Source organism: Chenopodium quinoa, unplaced genomic scaffold, assembly GCF_001683475.1.
Source record: "Chenopodium quinoa cultivar QQ74 unplaced genomic scaffold, ASM168347v1, whole genome shotgun sequence".
Classification (NCBI taxonomy): Eukaryota; Viridiplantae; Streptophyta; class Magnoliopsida; order Caryophyllales; family Amaranthaceae; genus Chenopodium; species Chenopodium quinoa.
In genome coordinates, this window is record NW_018744167.1 from 1,788,320 (window position 1) to 1,804,846 (window position 16,527).

The 16,527-nt window shown below is 34.3% G+C and overlaps 2 protein-coding genes across 2 annotated transcripts; both read left to right on the top strand.

Annotated features, from left to right (window-relative positions):
• The first annotated feature begins 222 nt into the window (after positions 1-222).
• LOC110693846 (scarecrow-like protein 8) lies at positions 223-3,274 on the top strand. Its single transcript, XM_021871005.1, has one exon. The coding sequence runs from the start codon at positions 497-499 to the stop codon at positions 2,798-2,800; it is 2,304 nt and encodes a 767-aa protein (XP_021726697.1). The 5' UTR covers positions 223-496; the 3' UTR covers positions 2,801-3,274.
• Positions 3,275-8,576: 5,302 nt separating this feature from the next.
• LOC110693847 (protein PATRONUS 2) lies at positions 8,577-10,714 on the top strand. The gene is made up of 4 exons (XM_021871006.1): positions 8,577-8,697; positions 9,497-9,961; positions 10,057-10,115; positions 10,216-10,714. Exons 2-4 carry the CDS (start codon positions 9,538-9,540, stop codon positions 10,390-10,392), a joined length of 660 nt encoding a protein of 219 aa, XP_021726698.1. The 5' UTR covers positions 8,577-8,697; positions 9,497-9,537; the 3' UTR covers positions 10,393-10,714.
• The last annotated feature ends 5,813 nt before the right edge of the window (positions 10,715-16,527 follow it).

Sequence of the window (16,527 nt, forward strand, 5' to 3'; positions counted from 1 at the left end):
AATATTAGTGAGATCTAATATAAGCTTTGAATATATTTCCTAATACAAATTTTTAAGATATTAATATTATTCTGTCAATAATTAAACAATAATTTTAGTTATGGAAGGAAAGTAGTACATAGTAATTACGTGTCGATCAGTGTTATTGATATCAATATGAGGGTTAATGCTTTAACTCGCTTTGATGGGTACCTATAATATTTCCAAAAATAAGAAAATAATAATAATTGAAAAAAAAATACCACATAGGCTTTAAGAAGAAACTAATGTTTTCTCTCTCCTGGGGGGTTATAATTAAGAGAATCAATTCAATATCACAAGAGAAACTCTCCCTTCTTTTAACATTCACATTGATATTCTCTCTCCTTTTTTCTTCCTTACATCACACCAAATGTATGAAATTTCTCTCTCTTAAATTCTGTTTCTCTTCCTTTTGTCCGTTTCTAATGTATTAGCAATTTCTTAACCCAAATAAATTTGAAAGCATTAGAATAAGATGACATCTGGGTATTCCGGTGATCTTTTCTACGCCGGAGGAGGGGCAGGGACGGGTGCAGGGAGGCCATCGTCGTTAGCCGGGATGGCGGGTTTTCAACAACAACAGCAACAACAACAACAGCAAGGGATGTTAATCTCGCCGATTGACCAGATCGCTCAAAGGAGAGCGGATTTGTTGATGGGTAAACGCTCTTTTGGTGATTTTTACCAACAACAAATCATCCTTCAACAACAACAACAGCAACAGCATCCGCTTTTGTATTTGCAAAAACAACAACAGTCGCAGCAACAACAACAGCAATCTCATCAGCAGTTGTCGTTCTTGCAACAACAATACTTGATGCGATCGGTAAAACAAAGAACCAATGCTTTTGCTTCTTCGCCGATATCTCCGCTTTCACCAACCATTGATCTTTGTTCTCCTACTAGCAATAACAATTCTCTCTCTTCATCCTCAACTCGTTTCGGTGTTCCGATTTACCAGCAACTCCGTCAACAACAACTACAACAACACCAGCAACAACAAGCAATTTCTGTTCTAAACAATAACAACAATAATCACCAATTTCTCCACCATAACCAATTCAACAACCCCACAAATAATTGTTTAATCCCAACCCTTTCTAATAATTCCAACAATAACCTCATCAACCCGATTCAAAGCCCGAACGTGGGGTATTCAAATTACGGGCCAAATTCGGTCAAACCGAAACCCGAGCCTCAGCCCGATACTTTTTCTGGTTCTGGGTTTTCAAATTTGGGGCAGAACCCCAACCTCGTTGAGCCGAAGATGGAAGCTGATTCAGAAGATCACAAGATTCTCAACACCCTTCAAGAGCTTGAGAAACAGCTTCTCGATGACGACGACAACGACGATGAAAACGATGCCGTATCGGTAATCACCAACAGTGAATGGTCCGAAACGATTCAGAATCTCATGAGTCCCAGCGGAAATCCAAACCCGAGCCCGAGTCCAAGCCCGAGCCCGAATACCAACCATGCTTCTTCCAGCACAAGCGGGAGCAGCAACACCAATAATACAAATACCATTGCAAGCAATAACAATAACATGATTTCGCCTTCGCCAACATCATCTACTTCATCATGCTGCTCTACTTCGGCTCCATCGCTTCCACCGCAGCAACAACCGCCTCCCGAGACCCTCTCGGCAAAGCAACTGATTGCCGAGGCAGCGATGGCTATAGCGGAAGGGAAGAACGAGCCAGCAACCGATTTGCTGGCTCGTTTGAGTCGAATTTCGAACTCGAAAGGGAGTTCGGAGCAAAGGTTGGCCTTTTACATGGGGAACGCGCTACGTTGTCGCGCGTGCCCCAATGAGATCTCTGCCCCTGTGCATGAACTCTACTCAGAGGAACAAATGCTAGCGATGTACTCGTTGTATGATATCTCCCCTTGCTTTAAGTTCGGGCTATTGGCCGCAAACCTCGTGATGTTGGAAGCAATCACGAGTGCTTTGCAGGAAGGGATTAAGGTTCATGTCATTGATTTCGACGTCGGCCACGGTGCGCAGTACATTAATCTACTGCGCGCCTTGGCTGAGCGTCGGTCACAAATTGTATCGGCCAGGGCCGGGTCTTATGAGCTGAAGGTCACTGTCGTCGAGACAGAGGTTAACAATCGCGGGGTTAAGGAGTCTGTGAGAGAAGGGTTGATCAAGCTAGCTGAGCGGGTTGGTATAAATTTGAAATTTCAGGGTTTGAGTCGGAGGATCACCGAGTTGACTCGCGAGTCACTTGGGTGCGAAGATGGAGAGGCGATTGTTGTGAATTTTGCTTTCAAGCTTCACCGGGTACCGGATGAAAGCGTATCAATGGAGAATTTACGTGACGAGCTACTTAGGCGCGTGAAAGGGCTTAACCCACGCGCAGTTACGTTAGTGGAGCAGGAAATGAATGGGAATACTGCGCCTTTTATGACTCGCGTGAATGAATCATGTGCGTACTATGGGGCGTTGTTGGATTCCCTCGAATCGACTCTCCCTAAGGAGAATTCGGACCGGGCTCGAGTTGAGGAGGGGCTAGGGCGGAAGATGTCGAATTCGGTTGCGTGTGAGGGGAGGGAGCGCGTGGAACGTGCGGAAGTGTTTGGAAAGTGGCGGGCCCGGATGGGGATGGCTGGGTTTGAGCTAAAACCGCTTAGCCAGAGCGTGGCGGAGTCAATGCGGGCTAAGTTAAACTCGGCCCGTGGTGGGAACCCGGGTTTTACGGTGAAGGAAGAAAATGGTGGGGTCGGGTTTGGGTGGATGGGTCGGACTCTTACCGTCGCATCTGCTTGGCGTTAACTTCACTCATTATCTTTCCAAACACACCCTTAAGGAAACTTAGTATTAGTATATTATCGTTTTACTTACTTTTGCCCACAATTGTCATAGTATATGTTTATTTTAATTTAAGTATTAGTATATTTTTAATCAATTTTTCCTTTTTAAATTTTGTTTAAGGGAGAGGGGAATTGCGTAAGGAGGGAAAACCCCACCAAACAAAGTAATAAAAAGAAGGTTGGGGGAAGTGTTTGGATGGATGTGAGCGAAAATTCTTGTGATCAATTATTTTATTTTGTTTTTAATTTTTAATTTTAAGTGGTTAAAGGAAGGTGGGATTTAAGGGATTGTTGAAATAGGAAAAGTTTGTTTGGCAAATTGGGCTGACTTGTATGGATAGGTTCTTCTCTTAATTGGCAAAAATATATTGAATGGGGTCCACTGTTTTATTAGCATTTGTAGCATTATTATTATTATATTATATCATTTTTATTATTTGGCATGTATGTATAAATTTGTTTTCTCTTTTATCATAAAGTTTTTGGATACTTGGATCATATGCTTGAATATGTTCTTTTTAACAAGCAAAATGTAAGGTTGTGTTAGAGAAATAGGGTTTACTTGTCCTATTTTTATTGGCTAAAATAGAACGATAATAATAATTTTTTTTCTAATAATATCTCCAGTTGATTCAAAAACAATACAAATAATTGATTAGGCCTTTTCCCCTATTTTGTGGGCTATGAATGGCTAGTTGTTTATGAGCCTTATAAAAGCATGCTTTGACTTAAGCAGGCAAAAAAATTTAATCTTTTTCACCAAGTTGCAATAATCATTTATGATACAAATTGCAACAATGGTTTTCGTATTTTCTACCTTCATGTACAAACAAGATGTAAAAGTTAGGTCAGCACGAATTGGTTGCCAACTTATTTTGTCAAATGCCAACCAACTATAATTAGAATTTATTTGTTGAACTTATTTCGCCAAATTAATTATCATTTTGGATGCACGTACACATACTCGCTCATAGTCCTCATATACTACGCATATAAATAAGATTGGTTGAGGTTAAAAAATTTCCTCTAAGGATATATAAAAATCTAACCTATTTTTGCAATTAATAGCAGTTCGTACGTACTCCTCTTATCAATTATTTAGTTGGTTCACTAATCACTTGTACGAGTGTACGATGTTAGATCATTGACCTCTTTGCAATACAAAGAATTTCGATCACTTTAAACAGATAATAGGTCGTGGCAATCCCGTCACCAATTACTTTATAAGTTTATCCATATGTGTACTATTTTTTGAGTTTTTGTACAATCAATATTAAATTTGACTATATTTTATGATTAGTGTGTAAGAATAATGTATCTTAAAAAAATTGTTGTTGAGTCAAAATTTTAAAATGTAAACTTTTTATTACTTTAACCTAGTAATTTACGAAGTATAGTTACGGTTAAAGTCTGAGTGTTGATAAACATGAATTTTAAAACATCCGAAAATTGCAAAACGGAGTAAAAATATGTTAGTTATTTCTACATTTTTCTGGCCTTTTTTGGATTAAGGATGAGAGCTTATTGCCTTATTATCATCTGATATGGATTGTAACAAGCTAAAAGGGGAAGTTGGTTTATTTTCCTTGAATGGAATGCAATGTGAAAATATTATTTTACTTATTGCCAAAATAATTGCTTCATTTGCGCTCAATTCAACTATGCAATGCCAAATTGTACTATGCGGTCACTAAGGATTAAGTCTAAATGCGGCTAATCTGCTTCAAGGAGATATCAATCTTCAATTTCAATAATATTACAAAGTCATTTATTAAAAGTTAGGGTGGATAGAGCGTGAATTCCTAGGGGCTAACACCATATGTAGAACTCATACGGGTTTAGAAAAGTCGGAATAACTCAATCAGGAAGTAAAATCGTCAAAACAGTACTAGAACCGGTCAAAATTGTTTGTCAAAAATTTTGCAGGTACGTGAAAAACCAAGGCCTATCCTTGTTTTAAACAAAATTGCAATACCGCAAAATAAAACCGAGGGAAATATCAAGGCCAGCATAAACCAGGCCCTTAACTCCCATTAAATGGTTGGGTGCTTCTAGGTTGCGTGGCCTAGTAGGCACCTGATTGTGTCTCCCCTAAAACCAAACCTAGTGATGGATACCTTTCACGTCTTTAATTACCAAATTAGGTGAAAAATTGAAGAGTCTTGTGAAGTTCCTTATAACGTCCTAGGCATGATACTAAATGGATTAATAACAAACCCTAACATGTCACTAATAATAATAATAATCAAAGTATTAGCCTAAACATGATACTAGAAAACATGATATTAGAAATATTAATTAAGACCCTTACTCAACATCAAAAATCAAAAGCCTTACGTGATTTGAGCAAAAGGATACACTAAGCAATATTATCCATTAGAGGTTGCGGATCACCGATCTTACTTGATTGAATTTTGGTCATTAATATATATATCACCAAGTAAATTTTAGACACTGGACCTATTAAATACAATCAACAACTTTCACGTTGACCTATAGAGGTCTTTTGGTCTTGGCCTAAGGGTTAATTGGCCGGGCTTGTGTACACAGGTTACATGTTCAAATCGTCCATCCTATTTGTTATTCAATTCGTAGGCTACTTTAGAAGTGAAGATGCCTAATAAATTTCATCGTTATAACTATAAAAAATAATTCAATAAGATATTAACAAAAACTCAAAAAAGACACAATATTTAACATTATCAAAGTAGAATCTATACGTTCTATAGGGAAAAAAAAAGAAGTAATTCGTACTAAAGTAGCATTGATGAAATAGAAAAATATGATTTATACCATATTAAAGTAATAATTAATTTATTGTTGATGATTTAATTATACACCATGGTCAAGAAATTTATATTAAAAAAAAAAAAATTGATGCAGAAGAAAATTTTAAAGTATTGGAAGTTACATATGTATAATTATTAATAAATTAATACGGAGTATATAAGTTTAAAATTGCAGCAATCGTATAAAAATAAATAAATAGATAAATAAAGCTTACCAATTGGCCTTAACTCTAGTTAATAAGGCCAAATTTGAACAAGAAAAATTAGTTTTCCGTAGTCCTAATGTATTTAAAATTTTGTAACAACTACAGAACCAGTGGAATAACAAATATTCTAAATTTTGTTTCCAACAGAACAACATTTTGTATGCGTACTTGTGTGAGCCTAAATTACCCAAAAGATGTAAAAGAATGTTACTGCATTTTTTTTCTAGCGTCATAAATGTTTTAAATTCATTAATTGCATCACAATTCACAAACTATTTATTGTGGTACCTTTTTTTTTTTTTTTTTTTTAATTTTATTTTACTATAACAGTTTTCTTTACTAACGATTTGGATATGCTAGCTAGAGCGTTTCATATAAACTTGGATTTTAAAATGAGGAACTATTAGCCTCTAATAATTAGAGTCATGGATGACTCTAATAACACACGATGGATTGGTATTTCACATGATACAAACAACAAATTATATCGAAACTAACAAAATTTATTTACATTCGTTGGTATCACTGAATAAGGTTGTTGGTATCATGATGATACCATCTAAAGTATAATGAAATACCAACACGTGTTATGACATTTTTTTTTCCACGTACGGTAAAATTGAACTGACCAATATGCCCTTATTAGAGGCATTTATGACTCTAACTACTAGAATCTTAGAATTCCTCAAAATGAAATTTACCTTATTGTTTCACACATTATACTTGTACCCTTTTTTTTTTTTTTTAATTTTTTTTTTTTTTTTTTTTTTTTTTTTTTTTCAAGTTGCAAGTCATGGAAATTTTGTTAGAAGCTAGAATCAACTCGATTTCTACCTAACAATTTCCACATCTACTTCACTACTTGCATTTTTCTATTCAATTCTGTTACTTGTATAATATAAGGTTCAGAGTTTGAACTTCAACTATGGTACTATTGTATAATTATAGCTTAAGTTACCTCCTTCCAAATAATATACTAAAAATGATTGTGTTTATTGCAATTCGTTTATCTTCATATACAATACAAGTATCATTAAGAAACATAAAGTATGGGTTGGAGCTAATGATAGGGTCCAACAATTTCGGGTATTGGGGCTGTAATTGGGCCTTTTTGGGCTATAACCGGGCTGTACATCAACCAATTGAGGCTAACTAACGTAGTAACATAGAGTCTATGTCACACGGACTATTCATTTCATCTCAAATATTCATGTCAAATCCTCGAAACTCAGATATGGGTATGATACTTGGACACTTCACTTTTGGTTCAAAACCATGGATTTTTTTTTATTATTATTTTTTTCACAACATAACTGAGTCGGATGCCTGGACACATACCTGTGTCGAACACGGGTACCCGAGTCCATATAACATAGCATAGAGTATTAAGTATAACAAGAATAAAACTAAAAATATTAGTATTCGTTTGTCAATTTAGTAGGTCATTAACATGGAATCAACATAAAAAATAAGAGATTAATAAGCAATCTAATGATTTAGTGAAGGGCTTGAGTATGAAATAACTAACAGATGCGTAATACTGACCCAATAAGTAAACATGAGTGCAAAACCATACTAACAAAATTCTTTTATTGAAACTATTTACTACGTACAATTAATTTTTTTTTTTTTTTTTTTGTTGTTGTTGTTGTTGTTTTTTTTTTTTTTTTTTTTTTTTTATTATTATTATTATTTACAAGATACAATGTAATAATATAACCATTACTATAAAACATGTTGGCTAAAGAATGGCAATGAGTCTAGGATTCTGTACGGTATCTATTAGAGCCAGCCTTTTTAAGGGTCCAAGGCCAAACTTTTTTGGAAATGGTTTGGGTCTTAAGATATTAGACTTTTTTTTTAAAAGTTTTTTTATTTTATTGGAAACCTTACTATACTACTCCGTACGAAGTATTTTAAATTTGATTAAGACATATTTATGAGTTATTGTTTTAAAATGTAACAATTACATAAAAACACACTAAAATGTCATGCTCATGTTTAACTTTTTTTACAAAGTATTACACATAAAAAAAAAAACCCGAAAAGAATACCACGCAAAAAAAAAAAAAAAAAAAAAAATTAATAATAATAAAAAAAATTTAAAAATGTGGACAATTCATTTTGGACACATTTTCAACTGTGGATTCAATAGAACTAATGAATTGTCTGGAACATAGTTTTTTATAACCTGTGGTTTCATGTTAGATTTGAGTCTATATTCAAACATTGAGTTATTGTTTACACAAATCATTGATTAAGGTGGCCTTTTACTAAGTTATTGTTAAACGGGTTAAAGTTAACCTATTAGTATTTAAAGATACCCTTATATATTATAAAAATTACCATTTTTGTAACCTAAATTCTACCCTTGAAAATTGTTTTAATCACCCTTAAATTAACCGTTCTACAATAAAAATAACATAAACCCGACTTATACAAAACTTATTGTTTTATTTATTAATTAAACTCGACCCAAATCTGACCTAGTGCCGTCCTTAATGTTGCTCAATACCAATACTCGGTATATTTTTCTTTTCTAGTCCTACCCAAATGTGGGCAACTATAGGAAAATCACAAAATCAAACCAATCAATAGGCCCATTTTTACGATCCAAGTAGTTTCTGGGCCAAGTCGTACGATCCACAATAGTAAAGAAACAAAAGGGTATAATCGTAAATCAACTCTAAAATGTTACCGTTGTAGCAAAGAGCGCCTTTTTATACACGCATCATAGAGTAACAAATAACTCTCCTTTTATTGCATCTCTTTCCCTGTAAACTCATACTTTGACGTTGAGAGGTTCAAGAATTAAGCGCCAGAAAATCCACTCAAATTTTCGATCAACTGAAGTTTTTACTCAAGTAAGCATCAATTTTTTCTTTAATCTTTCCCTAATTAGTATTTTTTTGGGTACAATTTTTATACAAAATTTCTGCAGCGATTATATGTCAAAATTTGAGAGTTGATTATTAAGTTAGCATAATTATTGATTGTTTCTGTCGAAATTATGTGCAAAATATTAAATTGTTTGCAGAAATTTGGTAATTTTTCGCTTGATATTTGAAATCTGCAATTGCAAAATTTCCGGTTAGGGTTTTAGGGTTTTTCGGCTTTAATTTTTTTGGGGTCTTTATACTTTGTCAGAAATCGGTTATAATTTGTGGGTTTTAATCAAATTTTCAAAGAACTTATGCTATTAATGGTTAATTTTGATGGAATGTAGTTTTTCCTTTTTCTTCTAGAGGGGTTTTTGTGGAAAATGCAGTGGGATTGTTTAGGAAATTAGAGCTCGTCTGGCGGAAAGGAAATTATATTTCTGGGAATGGATTTATATGATGTAAATTAGGCAATTCATTATATTCCCAGTGCATACATAGTTTTGGCCTTTACTGAGGTGAAATTTGCTGGATTTTTGTATCTGTTCTGTATCTTCTTGGTGCTGTCTTTCTTTGTGTAATTGTGTGCATTGTGGTTGTGTTGTCGAATTGACTACCCCGTAAAGGTAAGCATTTTAGGTGCTGTCTTTCTTTGTGTAATTGTGTGCATTGTGGTTGTGTTGTCGAATTGACTACCCCGTAAAGGTAAGCATTTTAGGATGATTCTTGCAAGTTAAAGTTTATGTCTTTATTCTGATTGTGTCACTGGCTGAGTTCCTTGCAGTTTTGAAACAGAAGTGTACTGAAATCTGCCCCTTAGCATCAATGACGTCGTTTGAACCTATCATTCGAATGGATGAAAATGCGTTTAGAGCTCATGAGAAAATTCAGCAGCCTCGAGTAACCAGGAAACCTCTTACTGATATGACCAACTCTAGGAAGCCACCTGCAAAGGACAAGTCATCAGTGAAGAATTTCAATGGTTTCAAGGCTCCAGAGAAGGTGGTGCAGCCTAATAAGGTTGGCAGGAAACCTCTTGGTGATCTAACAAACTCGAAAAAGCTGACTGCTCAAGAGAAATCGGCTAAAAGTAATTGCACTCAGAGTGTTTCAGCTGCTGTCAAGAAAGAGCAAGTCCAGAGTTTTGCTTTAGGGGAAGGTTTTCTGCATAACCATGATGAGTGCATCAAGGCAAATCGACAATCTATGAGCTTGGATTATTTCCTGGAAACTGTTGCCCTTAAAAGAGGTAACATCTAAGCTGAAAGAATTTCTTGCTGGATTATATACTTTCTATTGATTTGGCTGTGTTGATGATAAATTATACATGCTTTTTAATTTCAGATTCTGTATCTGTTGCAACTCCTCAGCACCCTGAACTGTCTAAGGCCCCGAATCTGGAGGTTTGTCCTGATAATGATGTAACTTGGTTTTCTTATATTCTTCCCCAAGCCCCGCTTCTCTATCCGTTTTGCTCATCATACACATGCTTTTATGTTTCAGCTTGAAATTCCAATGGAGATCGAAGAGATGGAATTCGAAACTTGGGATATCTGCGCTCCTGCAAGTCCTCCAGCACCAAAGTCTCCAAGGTCTCCTGATTGGAGTATGGATTTTACTAATTTGGACTTTTCACCCTTGAAGCTGAAGGAGTCACCAGTCAAGAGCCTCAGAACTTAGTTTCTCTGCATGAAAACCCTAGTAATTACAGAGTAACATTCATTTCCTTGTGACATCTTGGCTTTTTCCCAGTACGCTAGTATTGTTCCATGATTGTAGAATAACATAGAATGCTGCTTTCTTTTGTTGCTAGAGGGAGATCAATACTTTCTTGTGTTATCTCCTTACTTTGTTGTATTGATCCAATATTAAAAGTGGAGTATAAATATTAGTTTCAGAGCTCTTTGTTTTACTAGTCTGTTGTATCCTCAATGCACATTTACGCATCACACTTGTACGTTTCTAACAATGCCTGTTGGCACATTAAGAATTGGTTTCACAACTCTGTTTCTGTTTTTCCCATCTTTACGGTTTTCAGCTGAAAAATTAGAGTGTTGTCAACTGCTTATAAGGATTAAAAATGGGTGAGGATGAGGATGTTGGAGTTTCCATCAAAGCCACTTGATTATAGCGCATAATATGAAGTCTTTGATGGGAGATTAGTGCATTTATGTTGAAGAAGCTATATTGTGAATTTTACATAAACTTTCAACACAGTTGCTACAATATTAATTGAAATTTAGCCTACTTCTGTCATAATGTGATCATTTTATACTTCTGCTAAAATGTGTGTGCTCCGGTGCTAGTGGTAGTAGGAGTTCTTGGTCAACTATGAACCATCTACAATAATCTGCAAGATGTTTTTTTTTTTTTTTTTGTTTCTAAGGTAGCATTGCTAAGCAAATTGGTCAAGATCTAAAATGGTTTCAGGTTTGCTGGAAAGCAGGCCCAAAGTTTGTTGCATAATTTCAGTAGCGCAATAACTGCAATTTGGTGAAATGGATGAAGTTGGGCCGAAGATAAGTTAAATGTGGGTTTTTTGGACTACACAAAATGTCTACATAATAGTCAAACCAGATAAATTTAACAGATTAAATTATCAAGTAAGGCCAGTATTTTTTTATGACATGCACAAAAGAAACAATCAAATCATAAAAGTTTCATTAATTTCTTTGGTAGGAATATATATGGTGGTTAGTGTTTCTGAAAACAGAATTATCCTAAACGTGTCAAGGTATCTCTAGTATATAAAGATGTCCTAAACTCTATGTCCAATTTTCCAAAAGTCTGAGAGCTCCGCCCTTGTAAAGGTGTGTCTGAGAGCTCCTCCTTCAAAACAGAGAAGATTAGTTGCCCCGTGGGTGTGACCCGGGAAAGCCCCTTCGATGCTTAAGTCAGCGAATTGCACTTTTAGAGAGAGAAAGTAGAGAGAAGGAGAGAGAGAATTAGAAAAAGTCTCCATCACTAATGAATGATGAGCTATTTATAGATGTACTTTTCAGGTAGCAGTCTTGTACTTGAGTGGACAGATTAGAGGTAAATCCGTACTATCCGTACTTTGTGATGGCTAATGATGGGTTGGATCATGGAGGGGTATTTTCGTCATTTCAGATGACTGGGCTTAGGACATGGACTAGGCCCAAACAGTTAGTTTCTTAAAAAACATGTTTGAGTGTTAATATCCTTAACTAAATACTAGTAAAACTATATATATATATATATGTGAGAACCTTCACTAATATGAGAATACACCTTAGCCGTTGATTAGATTCAATCCAACCGCCCAAAACACGCTACAATAATGGCAAAATTGTAATTTTACTTGCTGATATACCCCCTTCTCTTCTTTCTTTTTCATTGGTTTTTTTCTCTCTCTAAAATAGTCTTCTTTACCTCTCTCTCTAAATTCGATCCACACTTTACATGTTTTTCAATTTCTACTTGAATTTCATCAAATTCGCACTTCAATCTGATAATTACGTTATCCTTTTCAAGATTTGTTTAGTTTTTGGATTGCTTTGTTTGATTTTCACTCTTCTAATTGAAGAACAAAAAACCCTAGTTTATGCTACTTCATGAATTAGAAAATGGTTTTAATTACAAATTCGAATCAAGAACCGACATCTTCCATTCTTACATATGAAAGAAGAAAGTAAGTTTTTGTTTACGAATTTTGATTATATATTACGATTTTTCTGATTTGATTTTCAATATTTTTCGGCAATTTTAGGGTTCAAACTTCAAAGATTTGAGGACTGGAATTTTCAGCGGATTTAAGGTTCGAATTTCAGCGATTTTAACGTTCGAATTTCAGTGATTTTAGTGTTCGAATTTCAGCGATATTAAGTAATTTCAGCACTACTCTTAGATTATTATTGTTTGATTTATTTATTTTTGCGTCATTTTACCATTTTTTTGTGCGATTTATGTGCGGTTTATTGAATAATTTTGTTGTGATTAATTTAGTTGGTGTAATTATTTTTGTTGTTGATAGTTGAATTGTATGATAAATAATGTGTGCTGGAGTACATTTTCTTGATTAGTGAGTGTTTCTTGAATGATTAATCGCACATACTGCTGGTTTTGGATGGATAGTGTGGGTATTATTGATTGTTGCCTCTGGAAAGAAATTCTTGATTATTGTATATGTGATTTCATAACATGTTGCTTGTGTTGATCCTTTCAATTGCTAGTGGTACATATATTAGTGGAGAATTTCTATGAACGAATGATTCATTCAATTCGTTGACAATATATATATGTTGACACGTACTAGCGCTGGTGTTAGTTGTTGTCAAATTAGTGTTCAATTCTAATGGTGGATGGTTTTGATTTTGCTTCCTTTTGTCGGGGTTAGGGTTAGGGTAGAATTAGGAATTAGGATTATGTTGCTTCCTGCCTTGAGTACGTTTCAGAAATCTTAGTTTATACCTTCGAAGATTTGTGTGCTGAAATGCAACTTGTAAATTCAAACTTACCGCTAGCTAATTCTTATAGATTTTTATATTTTTAGGAGAATTTTTTCAAGTTTATGAGTGTTGTTGATCATTCATTACCTGTGATTATTCTAACCACTGCATGCACAAAAGTTTTCTTAGTTTTATCTTCAACACTTTTGATGTTGTGATTTTACTTAATTCGGCTCTACATATCTTCTTTGAGCTGTTAGTTCCATCTTTTGACAAATTGTTAAATTTGTTTGTAATGTATTATATATTTGTGTATGGAGTATTATTTTTTGTAAATATTTTCATTTGGTCCATAATATAAATTAAGAACCCCTGTCATGATTCTTTCTCTTCCATCTCCCATTTCAATCATAGTTCAATTGTGACACAACTAGAGTTTTTGTTGTGGGTTGGCACTTATAAGTGCACCAAAAACAAGCATTAGTCTTGTTTTGATCTGTGTTTGCTGGGTTGAGGGAGTTTACTGTGATGTTTGTGATTATGGTTGTATTGTAGCTCGATCTGTGGGGTTGATTGAAATGGTTTGGTGGTTGGGGTAGGAAAGTAAAGGTGGTTTGTTGATGTTTTTTGTGCCTGCTATAGTTTCGGATGAAAACATCCTTACAGCTAGTTGGATACCCTCTCCCAACACTCGAAAGTAACAACCTAACATGCACTTTTCTTGGAGCTAGCCATAAGACATAGCATGTTTCCTACTCTTGGTATGGTATTGGTATATGTTTAGTTCAAGTACAGAGCTTAATTTGCCCTCCAAATGATCGAATGACAGCCGTTTTGACATTATATTATTAAGACTGTATAACTTATTGCAGTAATATAGCCATGATATATTTCATAACTTGGGAAATATGAAGTTAGTGAGTCTAGTAGAATAAGAACTGTTGTCATGACTATTTCAAAGTGCCAAGAAAAATAATCATTGTGGAGCAACCATCATTGTAAGAGTGAAAAGTGAGATAAATGACAAGGGTAGCAAAATATTGAAGATAGAGGTAGATCTGATCTGGTGCTTTATTTGATCTAGTGATAGTGTCCACAGTGAACATAAAGCCCCATCAAGTAGCTCTAACAGACCTACAGGCAGTACTACAGTGAAATAGAATAGGATCTTTAGAGTTAGGAAAGTAGGCAATTAATTAGGTAAGCAGCAGATGGAAAGTCTACGAGCCACAAGTGACAAATCTTAGCGTTTTTGGCCCTTAGTTCCCACCCCTTTGGCCCTTTCCATTCCCAATCCTCAAATTGCATATATCAGCTAGTGCATGGTACCTTTTACTTTGTTTAGCACAAATATTGGAGAAAGAATTTCCTAAACATGCTTATTTGCTTGCTGTTGCTCTGTGTATGTTTTTCCTGTATAAGTGGAGCACTTTGGAGGTAGCCACTTACAAATGTGAATTTTCCCTAACTGATTATTGTATATATGATTTCAGAACATGTTACTTGCTAGTTGATCCTTTCAAGTGTTATAATTTGAAGTGCAATCAACTACTGATAATAAGTATTATAATTTAAATTGTCCTATTTCAATCTAGGTCAGTCCGAGAAGAGGTGCTAAAATCAGGATTAACAAAAATTCTTCTGTTGGTAGAATTGTTCATTGTGCTCTCCTCTTTTATCTGCCAGAATAGCAAACTCTACCAGTCTCCAATCAAAAGATTATTGTTAGGTAATAAGATAAAGAAAGAAAAAAGGAGCAATACTTCCTTTTTCTCATATATTTTCTGTTTAGAGATCGTTATTGTCAGAGGTGGAGCAAACAAATCTTTGCTCATTTATGAGACGAGCAAACAAATCTTTGCTCATTATTAAATGAGCAACAATTCTTTGTTTTATCAAATGAGCAAACAATTCTTTGTTGTTTTATCAAATGAGCTGATTAAAAATTTATAACATAGAAAATGATTTAAAGCATATGATAAACCTATTAGCTCAAATGGTAGAACACTATGCAAATGCATAGGGGATGTAGGTTCAATTCCTATATAGGTTATCTCTATGAACAAAATTAATTATAAAAAAAAAAAATCAAACTCGTACTAAATTATATGAGCAAAAAAATGGTTTGAAATGATTTATAGCTATATAAACTTTGTTACAATTAAACTCTCATACAAACTTGTGTCTCCACATTACATAAATGAACCTACGTGGCATTCGAACCCACATCTTTTGTGCATTTGCACAATGCTCTACCCTTGAGCTAGTAGGCTAACGTATTTAAAACATTCAAACACACTCACAAATGAGCATTAATTTGACTAAATGAGCAAGAATCATTTACTCATTTGACAAATGAGGATTAAATAGTTTGCTCATTTGACAAAGAAGCATTGAATTTTTTTGCTCATTTGCCAAATGAGCAAAAAATAATTGTTGATTGACAAATGAGTAAAAAATTAATTCCTCATTTTGACAAATTAGTAAAGAATAAATATTAATTTTTGACAAAATGAGCCAAAATTATCTGCTCATTTGACAAATGAGCATTAAATAGTTTGCTTATTTGATAAATGAGCAAAGTATTATTTTGCAATTTTATAACCTGTAATTTTTTGTAAATATCAATGAAGAAAGATCAACTTTTAGCAAATGAGCAAATAGTTAGTTGCTAATTTAACAAATGAGCGAAAACTTAATTGCTCATTTGTCAAATAAGCAATTAATTTCTTTGCTCATTTGTGAAATGAGCAACCATTTGTTTGCTCATTTGTGAAATGAGCAACCATTTGTTTGCTCATTTGTCAAATAAGCTATTTTTTTTGAAGGAAATAAGCAAATTAGTTACTCATTTGTAAGATAAGCAAACATTTCTTTGATCATTCAATTTGAAAAATGGGCAATCAATTTTTGCTCATTTAGCAAATAAGCAAATAGTTAGTTGCTCATTTGTCAAATGAGCAAACATTTCTTTAATCATTTATTAAATCAACAAGCATTTCTTTGCTCATTTGTGAAATTAGCAAATAATTATTACTCATTTGTAAAATAAGCAGACATTTGCTCTGACAGATGTATGGTTTATTAGTTGTTTTCATGAATCACATCAGGCAAAAAACACGGTGTATAAAAGTCGTAATATTTGATAACTGAAGGACCAACCAAATTAGAGACATTCATTTAGTTCAGGGTACATGAAAACAACACAGAGATTGTTTCAGAACGTCTCCCTATACAACACTATTGATATCAAGAGCTATAAGGCAGGTAAAGTTTGATTCAGAATACTTAATTACTTGGCACAGAAGTTTTCTACACAATGTTGTGGCCAGAAGCAGGTCAAATATCCAACTACAAAAACTGACAGCAAGACTAAAAATAGCTATAGTTTGACAAAGAAAAACAA